The 14,886-nt window shown below is 56.5% G+C and overlaps 1 protein-coding gene across 3 annotated transcripts; it reads right to left on the reverse strand.

Moving 5' to 3' along the window:
• Positions 1–6,381: 6,381 nt before the first annotated feature.
• KRT15 (keratin 15) lies at positions 6,382–12,214 on the reverse strand. 3 transcript variants are annotated; one of them, XM_080826301.1, is made up of 8 exons: positions 10,128–12,214; positions 9,150–9,232; positions 8,874–9,030; positions 8,232–8,393; positions 8,020–8,145; positions 7,590–7,810; positions 7,284–7,309; positions 6,382–6,754 (listed from the first exon to the last, which is right to left on the reverse strand). In XM_080826301.1, the coding sequence occupies exons 1-8, from the start codon at positions 10,629–10,631 to the stop codon at positions 6,660–6,662; spliced, it is 1,374 nt and encodes a 457-aa protein (XP_080682427.1). In that variant the 5' UTR covers positions 10,632–12,214; the 3' UTR covers positions 6,382–6,659. The 3 variants fall into 3 exon arrangements, with proteins under 3 accessions (XP_080682427.1, XP_080682429.1, XP_080682428.1); XM_080826303.1 differs by lacking the exon at positions 10,128–12,214 and adding an exon at positions 9,830–10,019; XM_080826302.1 differs by lacking the exon at positions 10,128–12,214 and adding an exon at positions 9,587–9,836.
• Positions 12,215–14,886: the final 2,672 nt, after the last annotated feature.

The raw sequence follows: 14,886 nt of genomic DNA on the forward strand, positions 1-14,886 counted from the left end.
ACCAAGGCTTAAGAGTAGTCAGGACTAAAACCCAAGTTGGGTTCACACTGACACAAAGACTCCTTTTCTAGGTATATAATTCATATGGTAAATTGTGCAAACTATTAGTGTCCAACTCAATGCATGCTTACCTCTGTAGGAAGCTTCAAACATGCGTTCACCTGTGTACCCCACACCCAGAACATTTGCAGCACTCCATAAAGCTCCCTGTACCCTTTCCCAGTCAATTACCTACACCCTCTGCCCCTAACGAGATCACGATTCCCACTTCTGACCCCTAGATTAATTCGGAGATCTCAGCTAAGGGCTCTTTTTCTCCCTAGAGAACATTTGACAATGCCTAGAGACATTTCAGTTGCAACAACGAGGGATCCTACAGGTATCTAGAGGACAGAGACCAGGGATACTGCTAAATATCCTACCATGCCCAGGATAGCCCCCACAACAAAGGATTCCCCAGCCCCAAAGGTCGATGGTATGGAGTTGAGAAGGGTTGGATCAGCCTGACCCCGGTGTTCAATCATACCCTCATATCAGCTGCCTTTGAGGTGTGGTTGAGCCCGGAAAGGAAGTCTTAGAATGCCTGACAGGGCTCCTTCTAGCCCCCTGGTCACGGGACATCTGTCCAGCTGGTGAACGCTTGACCAAGAGGCCACATGGGAGGATATGGTCTCTGCCGAGGAGCCTCAGACATAGCTAAAACTCAGGGACCGCTTAGTCTCCCTGCCAGAGGAGGCTTCAGGCCCGAATAAAAGGGCCTAGAGGTGGCCTCTCACAGCCCAAGTTAGATGGAGAAGTTTCCAGGGTTAAGAATGGAGAACTCTGGACTCAGGCTCCAACTCCCACTCACCAAGGCGGCCAGACTTACCATGAATGGCCTCTCAGGGGCAGCCTGCTGGCCCACCGCAGCCAGGGGGTCTGCACCAGGCTAAGAACTAGGGTAGGGTGACCCAGGTTCGAAGTGATCCCGAGAACCCCTTTGCTGATTCAGCAAGCCAGAAACAAGGCTCAGAGTCAAAGGCTTTCCTGCCCTTCGTCTTCTGCAGGTAGGGAAGGAGGCCTATGTTTCATCCAGCAGGTCTCAGCACCAGGGAGGGGGCCACAGCATGCTTGGGGTCTCACAGGGAGGCCAGGGCTTCAGGCTGACCTCTGACCCTGCCCAGCCCTCCTGCCCCAAACTGACAGCTCAGCGCTCTCGCTCACTGAAAAGCTGTGTGATTCAGTCCAAAGCAGGAGCTCTCAGGCTCTCCCTCCCTTCTCGCTCTCAGTAGAGGATCAAAACTGACAAAAAGGTGATTAATAAAACCTGCCAGGCCTGGAGTGACGATCTTCCCCCCAGGGCTGACAGTGGGCTGAGACCAACGCCTCTTAGAGGAACAATGCCCCAGATCCTCCAAAGTCCCAGTAGTACAAACACAGGGGGGTGGTGACACACCTCCCTTGCAGGGTCAAGGCACGGTCCCTCCCCTCCCCTCCCGTCCCCTCCCGGAGCAGGTACTTACAGTGCATAACACAGGAATGTCTTCCTCTGACCCACGGTGAACCCCAGGGCCCTTCTGGAGGAAGGGGTGCAAGGACCCATCCTGGAGCCCCAGTTTCACCTCTCCTGGCCCTGCTCCTGATGGGGCAGGACAGAGTCCTGGGGCTGAGACTCCCTTCTTTGCTTTCTGACAAAATCACACCAACGTCATAAGAGGAGGGGAAGCCGCATGTGTGATCAGCCCCCACAAACAAGGTGGGCTTCACACACTGTCACTGGGTCCTCATGACAATGGGCGAGGGGTGTTCTTGGCCCCATCTTACAGCTGAGGTTCGGGGAGGCCGAGTTACTTGCTCAAGGTCACCATGAAGGCAAGGTTCAAAGCTCGTCTCTGGCTCTCTCCACCCCGACTGATGGTGCCTTTGGAGCCTTGCTGTGAACTCAGTAGATGATCTCTGAATGTTACATTCTGTATTTTTTAAAGATAATAAAATGACGTTAGCTAATATTTCTTGAATGCTGTGTTAGACACTCTACCTGTGTAACCTCAAAAGAACTCTACGGCATTGGTCACATCCCCTTTTTACCTGAGGACGCTGAAACCTAGAAAAGTCTAAATTCCTTGCCCAAGATCCGAACCTCTGGCTCCGGGGTCTGCATCCTTCGCGCCTGCCTGCTAATGCCCCTTCGGACCAGCCTCAGCGCCACCCCACCCAAGCAGGGGCGTCCTCTGTCACCCCCCATGCTCCCAGGCTTCCTGACACTGCAGGCCCAGCAGATAGGGGATCCTGTTTCCCACAGCAGCTGGGCCTGTGCAGCTGATGGCCTGACGGGGCAGCCTGTCTGCTGTCTGTCCTGGTGTGAGCTCCAAAGCTTGGGGGCTTGCGAGGTGCTCAATGCAGAATGTCAAAGACAGAGTTGTCCCAGACCCAGAATGCCAAGGCCCAAGGCAGTAGGAAGCAAGGAGAAACGCACAGCTTTCCATCTCTACCACCAGCTCCCTGGGGGCCTTATGTTGAATGATTTCCAGGTCTCCCTGTGCAATGCCTTTCTGGGTCTCTCGTTCTCAAGGATTTGTCTAAAGTTGCCAGATTGTTCACCTGCACAGCTGAGGCTTCGATCCTGTCCCCCCAGCTCTGAATTCAGGGATCCTCACTTGGCTCTTGGATCAGGCTCCTCCCTCCTTATCTCTTTCCCTAGACCACATAGGGTCTAGAGCCCAGGATGGCTGACCCACCTCCCAAAATGTTTCGAGGATCCCCCACGGAGAAAAGGAGCCTCTCATGAAAAGCAGACCTTCCCCAGACAGTGAAGCTGGGCCATCTGGTCAGCCGCCCTCACCCTCAGAGACCCCTGCTTCCCACAGCAGTACTCAGCAGCCCTCTCCTGCCAAGTGTCAAGGCCCCAGTCCTTACATAGCTATAACACCCAGCTTTCTAAAATCCTTTATACCACCCAGGCTTCCCAGGAACCCAGGGAGGACGCCAAAGGCTTTGAATTAGGTGGAACTGAGTTTCAACCCTATATCTGCCATCGACTGGCTGTGTGGCCCTGGGAAAGTTACTCAACCTTTCAGTGGTTTGGTGGCCACAGCTGAAAACCCGACATTAGATGAGTTAGCACTGGAGAAGTGCCTGACATGCGGGAAAACTTGGCAGGCAGAAGGTCGCTAGCTAGCCTCTCCCTTTTACAAAGGAGGAATTTCAAGCTCATCCTTGGGTCGTGACCTATCCTGGGCCTCCATTCTGGGCCAGTTTGCTGTGCTTTCCTCTCTGGTCCCTTCAGCCAGCAAGGTGCCCACAAGGACCAGACAAGTGACAGTTGGTGGCATTCCTATCTTATTTCCCCAACTCAGCTTTACATTCCCTGACGAAAAGGTCTTTGAGTAGCCCCAAATATTACTCCTGGCAGAGGGAAGCTGTCAAATGCCTAAGAAGCAGGTTCAGGGAGACCTTGCTGGCTTTAGGGGAGTGGAGATGGGGGCCAAGAGAAGTATCCAGTGGGGTCATCCCAACTGCAAATCTCATGGGAGAAGCTGCCAGCCCCTGATTTCCCCCTATGCTGTCAGCTCCCTGTGCAGGGACAGGTGACCACCAGGCCCACACTCACCCAAATACAGGCCCACACTAGGGAATGTCCAGAGCCATGTCTAAGGCAGGATAAAGCAAAGGAAAAGCAAGATCATGCATTAATTCAACAAATATTTATGAAGCTCCCACTCTGAGAGCTCAGAAGTGCAAGGAGACACTGCCCCTGCTGTCACCGATCTCACAGGCCAGGTTCCCCTCGGAGGTGCCACAATACAGACGAACTCATAGAGAACCTTGAGTCTGTCCAGCCAGCCTCCCCAGTTTAAAGTGGAGGACACTGAGACCCGGAGAGGGACAGGGACCTGGCAAGGTCCCCAGGGAGATGCATAGTCATGCCCTGTCCCTGCTCTGGGAAGCCTAGCCTCCCCTGAGACTAGCCTAAGTCCCTAATGCCTGGCCCCAAAGCTAACCTCTCTCTCAGGGTGAAGGGAGGCCTGCTGCCTGCTTCCCAGATTGGTTGGAAACCAAACCTGACCTCAGCCCAGGGGCAGGCAGAAGGCGGGCCATCTCTGCCCAAAGACTATTTAAAGGGCTCGGCCAGGAGTAAGTTATCCCGGGGTGTGAGCGTCCTTCTCCAGGATCAGGCAGGAAACAGGATTTGGCAAGTCCAAGGACCTCTCTCAGACCCCAGGATCCCTGGAGAGCAGGAATGGGCCCTCCAAGGAAACAGAAGCAGCTTTCGTTCTCCAGCCCAGGGTCTGGCCCTGAGAGGAAAGCCCGCTGGATGAGGGGGGAGCCCCACTTTGCATCTCCGCAGCTTTGCAGAGGTTATTTTGGCAAACTACGGGCTGAGAAAACCCTTTGTGGGTTGCTTTGAAGATCTGAGACTCCTCGAGAGAGAGGCGCCAGAGGCCAGTGAAGCCAGAGCAGCAGTCAGGCCTTTGGGCCTGGGAGACCCAGGAAGGGGTCTGGCCATTTTCAGGATGTCAGGGACGTGACAGCTAATGCTTTGGGCTTCAGCATGAGCTTAAGCCCCAGCATGAGAGACTGAGAATGATCTTTTTAGCAGTAATGGCTGGATGACATTTGAACAGGCTTCCCGCAGAGGTGAAGAAAGGGGCTTCAGATTAACACACCCTCTTAAGAAAGATGTTGCCAGGGGCGCCTGGGTGGCTCAGTGGGTTAAAGCCTCTGCCTTTGGCTCAGGTCATGATCCTGGGGTCCTGGGATCCAGCCCTACATTGGGCTCTCTTCTCAGCGGGGGGCCTGCTTCCCCCTCTCTCTCTAGCCTCCTCTCCACCTACTTGTGATCTCTGTCTGACAAATAAATAAATAAAATCTTTAAAGGAAGGAAGGAAGGAAGAAGGAAAAGAAAGAAATATGTTGCCAGTTTCCAAGACCTGCACGACATCCAGGAAAAAGCAAGGGTCTGAACCCAGAGAAACCAGTCCCAGGCCTAGCCTCACGGATTCCTGGCTCATGCCTTCATGACCATACTTTGACAAAGCCTCTGGGGGAGCAAATCAGATGCTATCCATTGAATGTTCTGCCCAGAGCCCTGCATAGTGTAGGCGCTTAATAAGTTCTGTTTCATTCCTCCAGCCCCAGAGGCTGGCCTCAGAGTATGTACTCGGGGGATGTATTCTAGATTAAAACTTCCTCAGAAAAAAACAGGTGCCCTGCCCTCTCCAAACAGGATTGCTGGGCAAGGAGTTTCACTCATGGAGGCCCTCTCAAAGGGCCTGAATCTCCCCCCGAAAATGATCTGATTCTCAGCAGAAGAGAGGCACCTCCAACCTCCTCTTCCCAGCAGGACTAAGAAACCGGTTTTCCCTCTCCCCTCAGTCCTCACCAGAGCCCAGCCCAGCCACAGCACCGAGAGTTCTCGGCTTCCTCATTCCTTGCCCTCTGTCTGGGGTTATGAATCCCAGAGGAACCAGCGTCAGACCTGAGGCAACAAATTAAGTGTGTGTAAATGTGGCTCTTCCAGTGAGCCCAAGGTCAGAGATGCTGGGTATGGGGGTTCAGGAGCAGGGTTTGGACTGAGGAGGACAATAGAGGTTGATGTTTCTTTGGACTTAAGCTTGGAAAAATCATGGAGGGCTTCCTGGAGTTGGTGTCTTTCCCTCTGATTTCCCTTTAATTGCTTTATGGGAAGGAGATTGTGGCTTCAGGGTGTGAGAGAGTGGATAAGGTCCCTCTTTGCAGGAGGCAGAGATGTTAGGTGGCTCAGCCACTCTGGAGGTCAGATGTGCCTGGAGGGGTAAAAAAGGGAGGTTCTAGGAACACATGTGGAAGGTCCAGAAATAAGGAGGAAGGTCCTGGCAATGACCTGTGAAGGGCCAAGGCCTGGGCTCCCGGAACAAGCGCTGGACTTTGAGTCATGCAGATATGGGGCCCATTCCCAGCTCTGTTGTTCACTATCCATCCATGAGGCCCCTGGCAAAGTCATTCACCTCTCTGACTTCCTCATCTCTCAGATGGGGATCATAAATCCTGACCGCCCACAATCACATTAAACAAGACCCATGGGTGGAGTTGCCTAGCACAGTGCCAACCCACACAAGGGTGAACCAATACAATCTATACAGTCAATTGTTTGGTAAATAATTGTTCAATGCAACAAGTACAGTGTTGGGTGCACCAAGTTGTTCTGAGGACAATCCCCATCTCCTGCTTCCATGATCACTGGATGGAATAAGCCAGAACAGCAAGTCACCTGAGCAGCCTGAGTTGGTCCTAGGTGCCCTAGGCACCCCAAAGAGGGAATTAGGACCATACAGGGAAAGAGCCAAAGTAAAAAGAGATGTCAGCCTGTGGGTCCTAGACCCACAGAGGCCCCCAACAAGAAAAACTGGACATACTACCAAAGATATTTGCAAAAGGAAAAGCAGTTCTTTATTGCATGGACAGACATGGTACAAACAACCTTGTTACGCAATCCAGCAGCTTCTTGCCCGTCGCCGCTCAAAGGCGGATGGGGAGAGCTGGAGGGGAGTGGGAGGGGGAGCATGCCAAGCACCCAACAAAGAGAGCTTGACCCTCTGAAAGCAGGGACTAGGGTTTGCTCTTCTGGCGCCTCTAGCCGGTCCTCCACTCAGCCTGGGAAGCGGGGAGGTGACGAGGGACATCTCTCCTACACCGGGCACTCAGACCTCTCTCTTGCGAGAAGAAACCACCTTCCCGTCCACTGTCTCCTCGACATTGATGCGAACTTTGCCGCCACCACTGCCTCCCAGGGAGGCTGTAGGAAGAAGGAGCAAGCTTCAGAGTGGGGGACCCTCACTTTTCTCCCTCCCAAGGCAGCCAGGACCTTGGCTAAGCTCAGGGAGAACTGGACAGCACTCCGGAGAATGGCCACTGGCCGATCCTTCCAGAGTGGCCAGGAGGTCTGGTGTTGAGTCACTCATCGTAGAGGCAGCTGGTAGCAACAGTTATGCCCCGCAGTAAGCAAGAAAGCCAGGGATTTAACTGCAAGTGAACAGGAAGTGACTGGGGGCCTCTTAGCATTAAATGCAAGAAGGTGGGCCCTGGGTGGGCCCTGGGAAGCTATTCCTTTGACAAATCCTGCTCAAGCTGGAAGGTTCTCAAGAAATCTTTAACCCCTGTTCTACTGGGGCTGATAGAGGATCCCTGTGGAAGAGGTGTAGAATGAGCGTGTCTCCGCCCAACTGGCATGTTTGGTGTCTTTCTCCTTCCAGCCCATTCCAGGGGGAATGGTGGCTTCAACAGCCCCCTTGCCACCCCACGCAGGAAGCGTGAAGGCTTCTTACCTCCTCTGGTGCCAATGCCAGTCATCCTGAAAGAGAGGGGAAGCTGATGTAAGAGAAGGGCGTGAGCCCGGGTCTCCAGAAGGGAGTCCCCGGTGGCTGGCCAAGCAATCGTCTCCAGCGGCCCCCACCACCAGCCGCACACGTGGCTTCTCTAGAGGCTGGGACATCCTGAAAGCCTGTCCACACCTGCCACCCTCAAGCAGATAGATTCCGAATCACACTAACACCCCATCCGCTGTCCCACTGCTATCCGGGGAAGACCAGCCGGCCCCTCTCTCATCCCTCCCCCTGCACCCTCGCCCCCACCTGGCGTCCTGGCCCTCCAGCAGGCTGCGGTAGGTGGCGATCTCCTGCTCCAGCCGCGACTTGATGTCCAGCAGCGTCTTGTACTCCTGGTTCTGGCACTCCATCTCACTGCGGAGCTCGCTCAGCTGGGCCTCCAGGCTGCTGATGAGCCCCTGGATCTGCTGCAGCTGCGTGGCGTAGCGGCACTCCGTCTCGGCCAGTGAGCCCTCCAGCCCGGCTTTCTGGGGGGGCAGCAGATCGACAGACACCTTGTCAGGCCAGGAAAGAAGCTGCAGCAGCATGTGAACCAGCATTGAATGGAGGACAGGGGATGCCCTCAGCCGGGGCTTGGGAACCCAAGACTTAACCAGCCCTGGATGATGGGAAAGGCTGGGAGGTGCTGGAGCAGGCTGGGGCAGGCTGCAGAGGGCTGGGGGCCAGGTGGCCCTACCATGCTGAGCTGGGACTGCAGCTCGATCTCCAGCCCCTGCATCGTGCGCCTCAGGTCTGTGATCTCTGTCTTGCTGGTCTGGATCATCTCTGTGTTGGAGGCCACCTCCTTGTTCAGCTCCTCTGTCTGTGGGTCACACACAAGACCAGTGAGGCCCACAGGCATCCTAGGAGACCTGGGGAGCTGGGGCGGGGCTGCGAGGTCAGGCCCACCTTGCTGAAGAACCAGGCCTCAGCGTCCCGCCGGTTCTTCTCCGCCATGGCCTCGTACTGCTCCCTCATCTCGGCCAGCACACGGGTCAAGTCCACGCCTGGTGCCGCGTCCATCTCCACGTTGACCTGGCCGGCCAGCTGGCTGCCGTACTCCTTCATTTCCTGCAGGGTAGACAGGGCCCGTTTAGGGACAGAGGGCTAAAGGGAGAGCTGGGAGCCTGGACTCCCACAGGCCCATCCTGGCTTTGTCCCTAACTCACTGCACACCCTTCACATTCCTGTGTACCCACCCCAGCCTCTGTTTCCTGCTGAAGGTGAAGAGGTTCAATCACGTGGGCCCCTTGGCTCCGAGGGCCTCTTTTCCTTGCCAGATGCTACAGGAGGACCTCAAGACAATGTAACCCCTGTCTGAGCTCATGACACAGATCAGGACAGCAGGTCACACTGGCCCCCTGGCCCAGCTATGGATTTGAGAAGGAAGGGGGTCTGGGTCCCCAAAGGATAATACCCTTTGTTCTCCATGGGGACTCCTGTTTGGTGGAGGGGGTGCATAACTGAACCACTAAGCCCTTCTGCTAACTAGAAGGAGGTGCCGGGGCCCCACTCTGCCTCCCACTTCCAACAGCCCCTGCCGGCCCTCACCTCCTCATGGTTCTTCTTCAGGTAGGCCAGTTCCTCGTTCAGGCCCTCAATCTGCATCTCCAGGTCAGTCTTGGCCAAGGTCAGCTCGTCCAGCACCCGGCGCAGACCGTTGATGTCGGCCTCCACGCTCTGGCGCAAGGCCAGCTCGTTCTCGTACCTGGGAAGAGAGAGGGAGCCCAGAGAAAGGAAGGGGCTGTTGGAGCTGCAGGAAGGAAAGAAGGCCGGGGGGGGGGGGGTTGCGGGGTATCCAGGAGGGGAAAGGAGGCAGGAGCGCACTTGAGCCTAAAGTCGTCCGCCGCCAGCCGGGCGTTGTCGATCTCCAGGATGACCCGGTTGTTGTCAATGGTGGCCGCCAGGATCTGCAGGAGACAGGGAGTCGGCACCTGGAGCAGTGTTCTGTCTTTCCTGGTGTCTCCCCACCCTGTGCCCCAGGTCAGACCCCTGGCCGACAGTCTCCCCACTGACACCAGACCCAGAAGCCTGTAGGCTCCCCAAGACAGAGTTCAGATGCCCCTCAAGTACCCACGTGAGATCTCCCTGCACGCCACCCTTCCTGGCTCCAGGCCGTGAACGACCAAGGAGTCTAGAGTGCCCGGACTCCCCCGTGGGAAATGCCTGGCCAGGAGGGGTTGCGGTGGGGTTCAGGGGGCTCTAACAATAGCCCTCTCGGGGATAGTCCACCAGCCTGCCCCGGCCACTGGACTCCAGCACACCTGGACACAGCCATGGACCCACAGAACATCCCACAGCCAGGAGAACCCCGGAGGGCAGGTCAGAAGGGCATGGTGCAGCTGAGGAAACTGGTCCAGGTGGGCTGGAAGGGTGAGTAAGTGGCTGGCAGAGCACATCATGAGTTCAAGGCATTCTAAGCCCCAATACTGCTTTGGGCACCAAAGATATCCTCAAAGGGTGAGGCAGGTGTTCCTGACCTTCAGGGCTCCTGAAGCAACACTTACCGTTCTTGCAAAAGAAGCAAAGGGGGACTGGATGCAGAGCCCTGCTGGCGTGTGTCACTGCCCCCACCTCGGACCCCCTGGTCCTGACCAGTCTCGGGATCTTCCCACACTGCCAGGTTGAGCAGGTGTGTGCCGGCATCCCCACCAGGAAAGCGTTCCCTGCTCTCCAAGCTATATACACCGACACTCACTGCCCAGGGAAGGAAAGCATTTCCTTGAGGCAGCTGGAGCGCTGATGTTACAGACCTGGGCACGCACCAGCCACCTGCTCCTATCTCCCAGATACCTGAGGACTCACCTTGTCACGGAGCTCCTCGATGGTCTTGAAGTAGGGGCTGTAGTCCCGCTCCGGGCTGCTGGGGCTCTGCTTCTGGTACCAGTCCCGGATCTTCACCTCCAGCTCCGTGTTGGCCTCCTCCAGGGCCCGCACCTTGTCCAGGTAGGAGGCTAGGCGGTCGTTGAGGTTCTGCATGGTGAGCTTCTCGTTGCCAGAGAGGAGGCCGCCATCGCCACCACCGTAGTCACCAAAGCCACCGCCAAAACCCCCACCAAAGCCTCCTCCAAGGCCACCCCCAAAACCACTACTAGCCCCTCCACCGAAGCCGCAGCTCATGCCGCCCCCATAGCCCCCTCCTGACCCCAAGGACACGAACCTAGCAGAAGAAGCCGAAATAGTGCGGCTTCCACCGCCCCCACAGAGACTCCCCACACCAAAGCCGCCTCCCCCAACCCGGAGGGGGCCCCCCCTGGTAGAGCCACCCCCAAAGGTGGAGGAAGAGGTCTGCAGAAACGTGGTGCTCATGGCCGGGTGGCTGGTGGGTTCTCAGCAAGCACAGAGGCGCCGGGCGAGGAGCAGGCTGGGCTGAGAGCGGAGTGCTGCCCCGTCACCCCCCAGCCTGGGGCTCCTTATATACCCCTCCGAGGGGGTTGTGGGACCTCGTCTCCTCCCCCAAAGGGAGGCCAACTCCCTTGCTGAAACGGGACTGCCTGCACACCTCTTCAAGGCTGATGTGGAGTCTCTCTTCTCTTTCTTTCTTTTTTTTTCAATGCAACAAAAGAGATGATTCAGAATGAATGGTGTTTTGCCCCCAGGGCCATGGTTTTAACACTTCGCTGGCAGGTTATCTCCGCACTCTGGGAGAACTAGCGAGTAGTGGGGAGAGTAGCGGGGAGCAAAGCCGTGTCACCCCACAGCTCCCAGGCCTCCGACCGCAGGGTTGGAGCAGCTCAGGCCCCATCTGTCCTCCCCAAACTTCTCTGCTGCCACCAGGACAGGACCCTCCCCCCAAGGCGGCCAGCTCCCCTCTCTCAGTTTGGGGAGAGTGCTCTGTGTTGTCCCACTCTCAGACCCCACGGGTGAGCCTGCAGGGCCCAGGGAAAGCAGTGGCCTAGGGTTGGGGGGGAGGTGTCAGGGGATGAGTGGGGGGAGGCACAGGGAGGCATGCAGGGCCTCTGGGGACAGGCTGGGGGGGAGGTCATGGGTCAATTTCCAACTAAGGTGATCAGAGAAGCCTACAAGTGTCACTTATCTGACACATCAGGACTCTCCTCCGCCACGCCTCTCCCCCTTCCCCCCCACCCCCAGCCCCCAGCCCCATTGCACTGGCACTCTCACAAAGGCCAGGAGGCTCGGGGTTGACAAGGCGCTGATTGATAATCCCGCCACCTGCCAACCGCACATGTCCCTGAACCTTTGCTTGCTCCTGGGACGCCTCGGGGCAAACCTCTGCAGATAAGACTGGAGCACAGTCCAGAAAACCCCTGCCTTCTCCAGAGGGAGGCATGTTCCTGCAGAGCAGGACCACATGAACTCCGTTTGTCCCATCAAGTGCTTTGGGGCTGGGGAGGGACCCGACCCCGAGGGCTCTACGTGCCTGAGTATTGGGAGGGAGAATTCGGGGATGCCTGGCAGGCAGACTGGAAGACACCTCTTCTCAGAGAAGGACGCTGAGGCCAGAGAGAGGAGCTGAACGACCAGGAGCCAGTTTCAGGGATACGTAATATACAAATCCTGGCCCGCCGGCACGGGCTCCAGGTCTCCGGGGGAGCCAAGGGCTGGGAAGGGAAGCAAGGCTGATCTGGAGAATCAGAAGGATACCTGGTCCAGGGCTGAAGTGCAGTGACGTAGGTGGAGCTCCAGAGTCCCTCAGGCTCCGGTTCAAATCCTGGCTCCACCAGTTACTACCTGTGAAACCCTTGGCATGTTCCTGTGGCGAGGGGCACCCTCAGCTTCCGCCTGAGGCCTGAGAGCCCCCAGCCTGCCTTCTCCTGCCTCCCTATCTTCTAAGGAAGCAGACAGTTGGGCTCAGGACCTGGGGTTCCCCTCCGAGCCGGGGTGGTACAAGAAGGAGCGCAGGCCGAGGTGAGTGGCGGTGGATGAGCAGGGCCTCTGTGCGCTGAGCGCAGACAGGGCGGTATTGTCTCGTGGGTGGGTGGGTATTGTCTTTTCCTCCGAAAGAAAAATAATCAAACTCAGATCAGCCACAGCTCATTAAAGCCTCTGCAGACATCACGGCCCCAGCAATTAATAAGGGAACGATTACACGCCATCACCCCAGGCTGAGCAAGGGCTGGGCTCCAGCCAGCCCCTCTTCTGCACCCTGACTCCCCTCTAGCACCCCTCAAGAGGTGGCTCTCACACATTATCTGGCGTGGCAGCTGCCCCAGTCACAGATTCCTGTTTTCAATGCAAACAGCTCCTGTGAGCTCAAGGTCTTGGGCTCATTAGCCCCAGGTGGGGAGGCTGGGCAAGGGTGGGGACCCAGCTCTGTTTGGCTCCAGCCCAGGCTGCAGCCCAGGGCCCTGCCCCAGGCAGCACGCCCAGGACGCTGTGCCAGTTTCTGTCCTTGGCCCACTGCAGACGTGCCGTCCCCGGGGCCTTCTCTCCTTGGGATGGCATGTGCGGCCCAGTGGAAAAGCCTGGGCTGGACTCCACCTCTGGGTGTGACTACCTCTCCGAGCCAGCTTCCCAACTTAATGTTGGGCCATCTTTCCACATATATGAGGGAGTCAGGATAGTCTGAATGACAGAAGGAGTTAATTGTTTAACAGATTTAGAGTTTTGGTTTTACAAGATGGAAACTGTCCTGAGCATGTGTGGCGATGCTGGTGGCACCATATGTGAATGGACTTCAGGCCACAGAACTGTCTGCTTAACCATGGCTGAGATGGTAAATTACAGTGTGTGTTTTACCGGAATACACAAAAAGACAATGGAGCCATTAACGCTCAGTTTTACTGGAGGGTTCCAGTGAGCATCCAGTGACACACAGCGGCAGGGTCCTCAACATCCAGCCTCACTCCCCACTCCCCAGGGACATGCTAGGGGTGGGGAGAGCACAAGTCCTGGGGCCTGGATAATTCCTCCTCTATTAGGTATGTGGCTTTCTTAGTAATCCAGCTGCCGCTCTCAGCCTCAGTCTACCAATCTGGAAAATGGAAATAACCCCCGCCCTGCCTGCCTCGCAGGGGTAGAGCGATGCCTGTGACTGACAGGAAATGCTCGGCAAACTGAAGCGGTCACAAGGACCAGCAGGGAGGGAAAGACCTGCCCGCTGAATCCTCTCCCCTTCTCTCTCCTTCCCTCCCTCTCCCTCTTCTCCATCCCAGCCTCTGTCAACAGGGCACCCCTGGTTTCAGCTCCGTAACTGAGACAGACAAGTGTCCCAGCCCTTGCCTCCCCCCACCTCCCCCCCAACACACACAAAGGAAGGCTTCATTCCTGACACCCAGACCTGCTACCAAGTCACCTGTCCCACCTGTGCGGGGCCCAGAACCCGCCCCACAGCCACATTCCAGGGGCCTCTGGGGTATAGGGGAGGGTTTCAGCTGTGACAAGAGAGACTTTCATGAACAGGGGACAAAAATCTCTGGGCAGTCCCAGCCTGGGGGTGAGCCAGACCTCTAAAATTAAGCAGGGGCGGGGTGTGGCTTTGGGCGCCGGAGGCCACAGCAGAATAGCTAGGGAGGGGCTGAAGGGGCTCCTGGCCCAGGGAGGGAAGGAAGAGCTGGGATCTGGAGTCCCCAGTTCTGTGACCTGAAGCGAGTTAAGGAACGTCTCGAAGACCCATGGGAAACTGGCAACAAGAGTGCCTCCTTCAGGATTCTCAGCACAGGGTACAACTGGATCTCAGCCTCCTTGGTACAGCGCTGGGCACTCCCGGTGGCCACGTGTGCCCCTCCAAGAGACCTTCCGGGGGCATGGGGTGCAGTGCTCCCCCCCAGCCTCCTCCAGCACAGGATCAGACAGATCCATGGGGCCTAAGAGACCTACTCAGCCTGAACCTCTCAGCCAAGGGGAAGTGGGACTACTTATTTGCCTTTAATTGGCCTCAGTTCTTGGCAGCTGAACTGTAACCACAGGGGCAAGACCATACCCACACAAGGGCAGAGCTAGACCGAGAAGCTGGGACTTAGGTTCCTTTGCTGGCCTGGGACCAACTTCAGGCAAGCCAGGTTGGGGGTCTGTACGGGAGGTCTGGGTCACAGCTGGGTCCCGTTCCGGGCTCTGGGCCCAGGTATGAGCTGGTGGGCGTAAGGGGCTTCTGTGGGGCTGCCCAGGGTTGGATGAATGTGTTAGTGCATGCACACACACACACACACATACACATACACCAACAGGTATACCCTCTTCGGCTTTCTAAGTGGGAGGCCTGCCCCCATCACTCAGGCTCTGACCCCCAAAGCCCCAGGCTCTCCTTCAGTTAGGTGGAGGAATGGATCGATAGGACCTGGCCCAGGAGACTGCAGTCCCAGACCCTCACATGGAGCAAAACTGACAGGTACTAAGGACCTGGCATAAGGTGCATCACTCCCAGGAGACTGGGGTATAGGGTGGCACCATCAGGAAACTTTGTTTCTGGTCCTGGCTCTGCCATTAAGTCACTGTGTGACCTCTGGCAAGTTACTTACCCTCTCTGAAACTGTTTCTTGCTCTATAAGATGCTACTCAGCCGAACTGCCTTTTAGGGTTGTTTGATCAAATGGTATATACTAGGTGCTCAATTAAGCATTACTTTCAGGCACACAAATATATACCAACCCTTGAGGAAGTGAAG

Source organism: Martes martes (assembly GCF_963455335.1).
Source record: "Martes martes genome assembly, chromosome: 16".
In the NCBI taxonomy this organism is placed as follows: Eukaryota; Metazoa; Chordata; class Mammalia; order Carnivora; family Mustelidae; genus Martes; species Martes martes.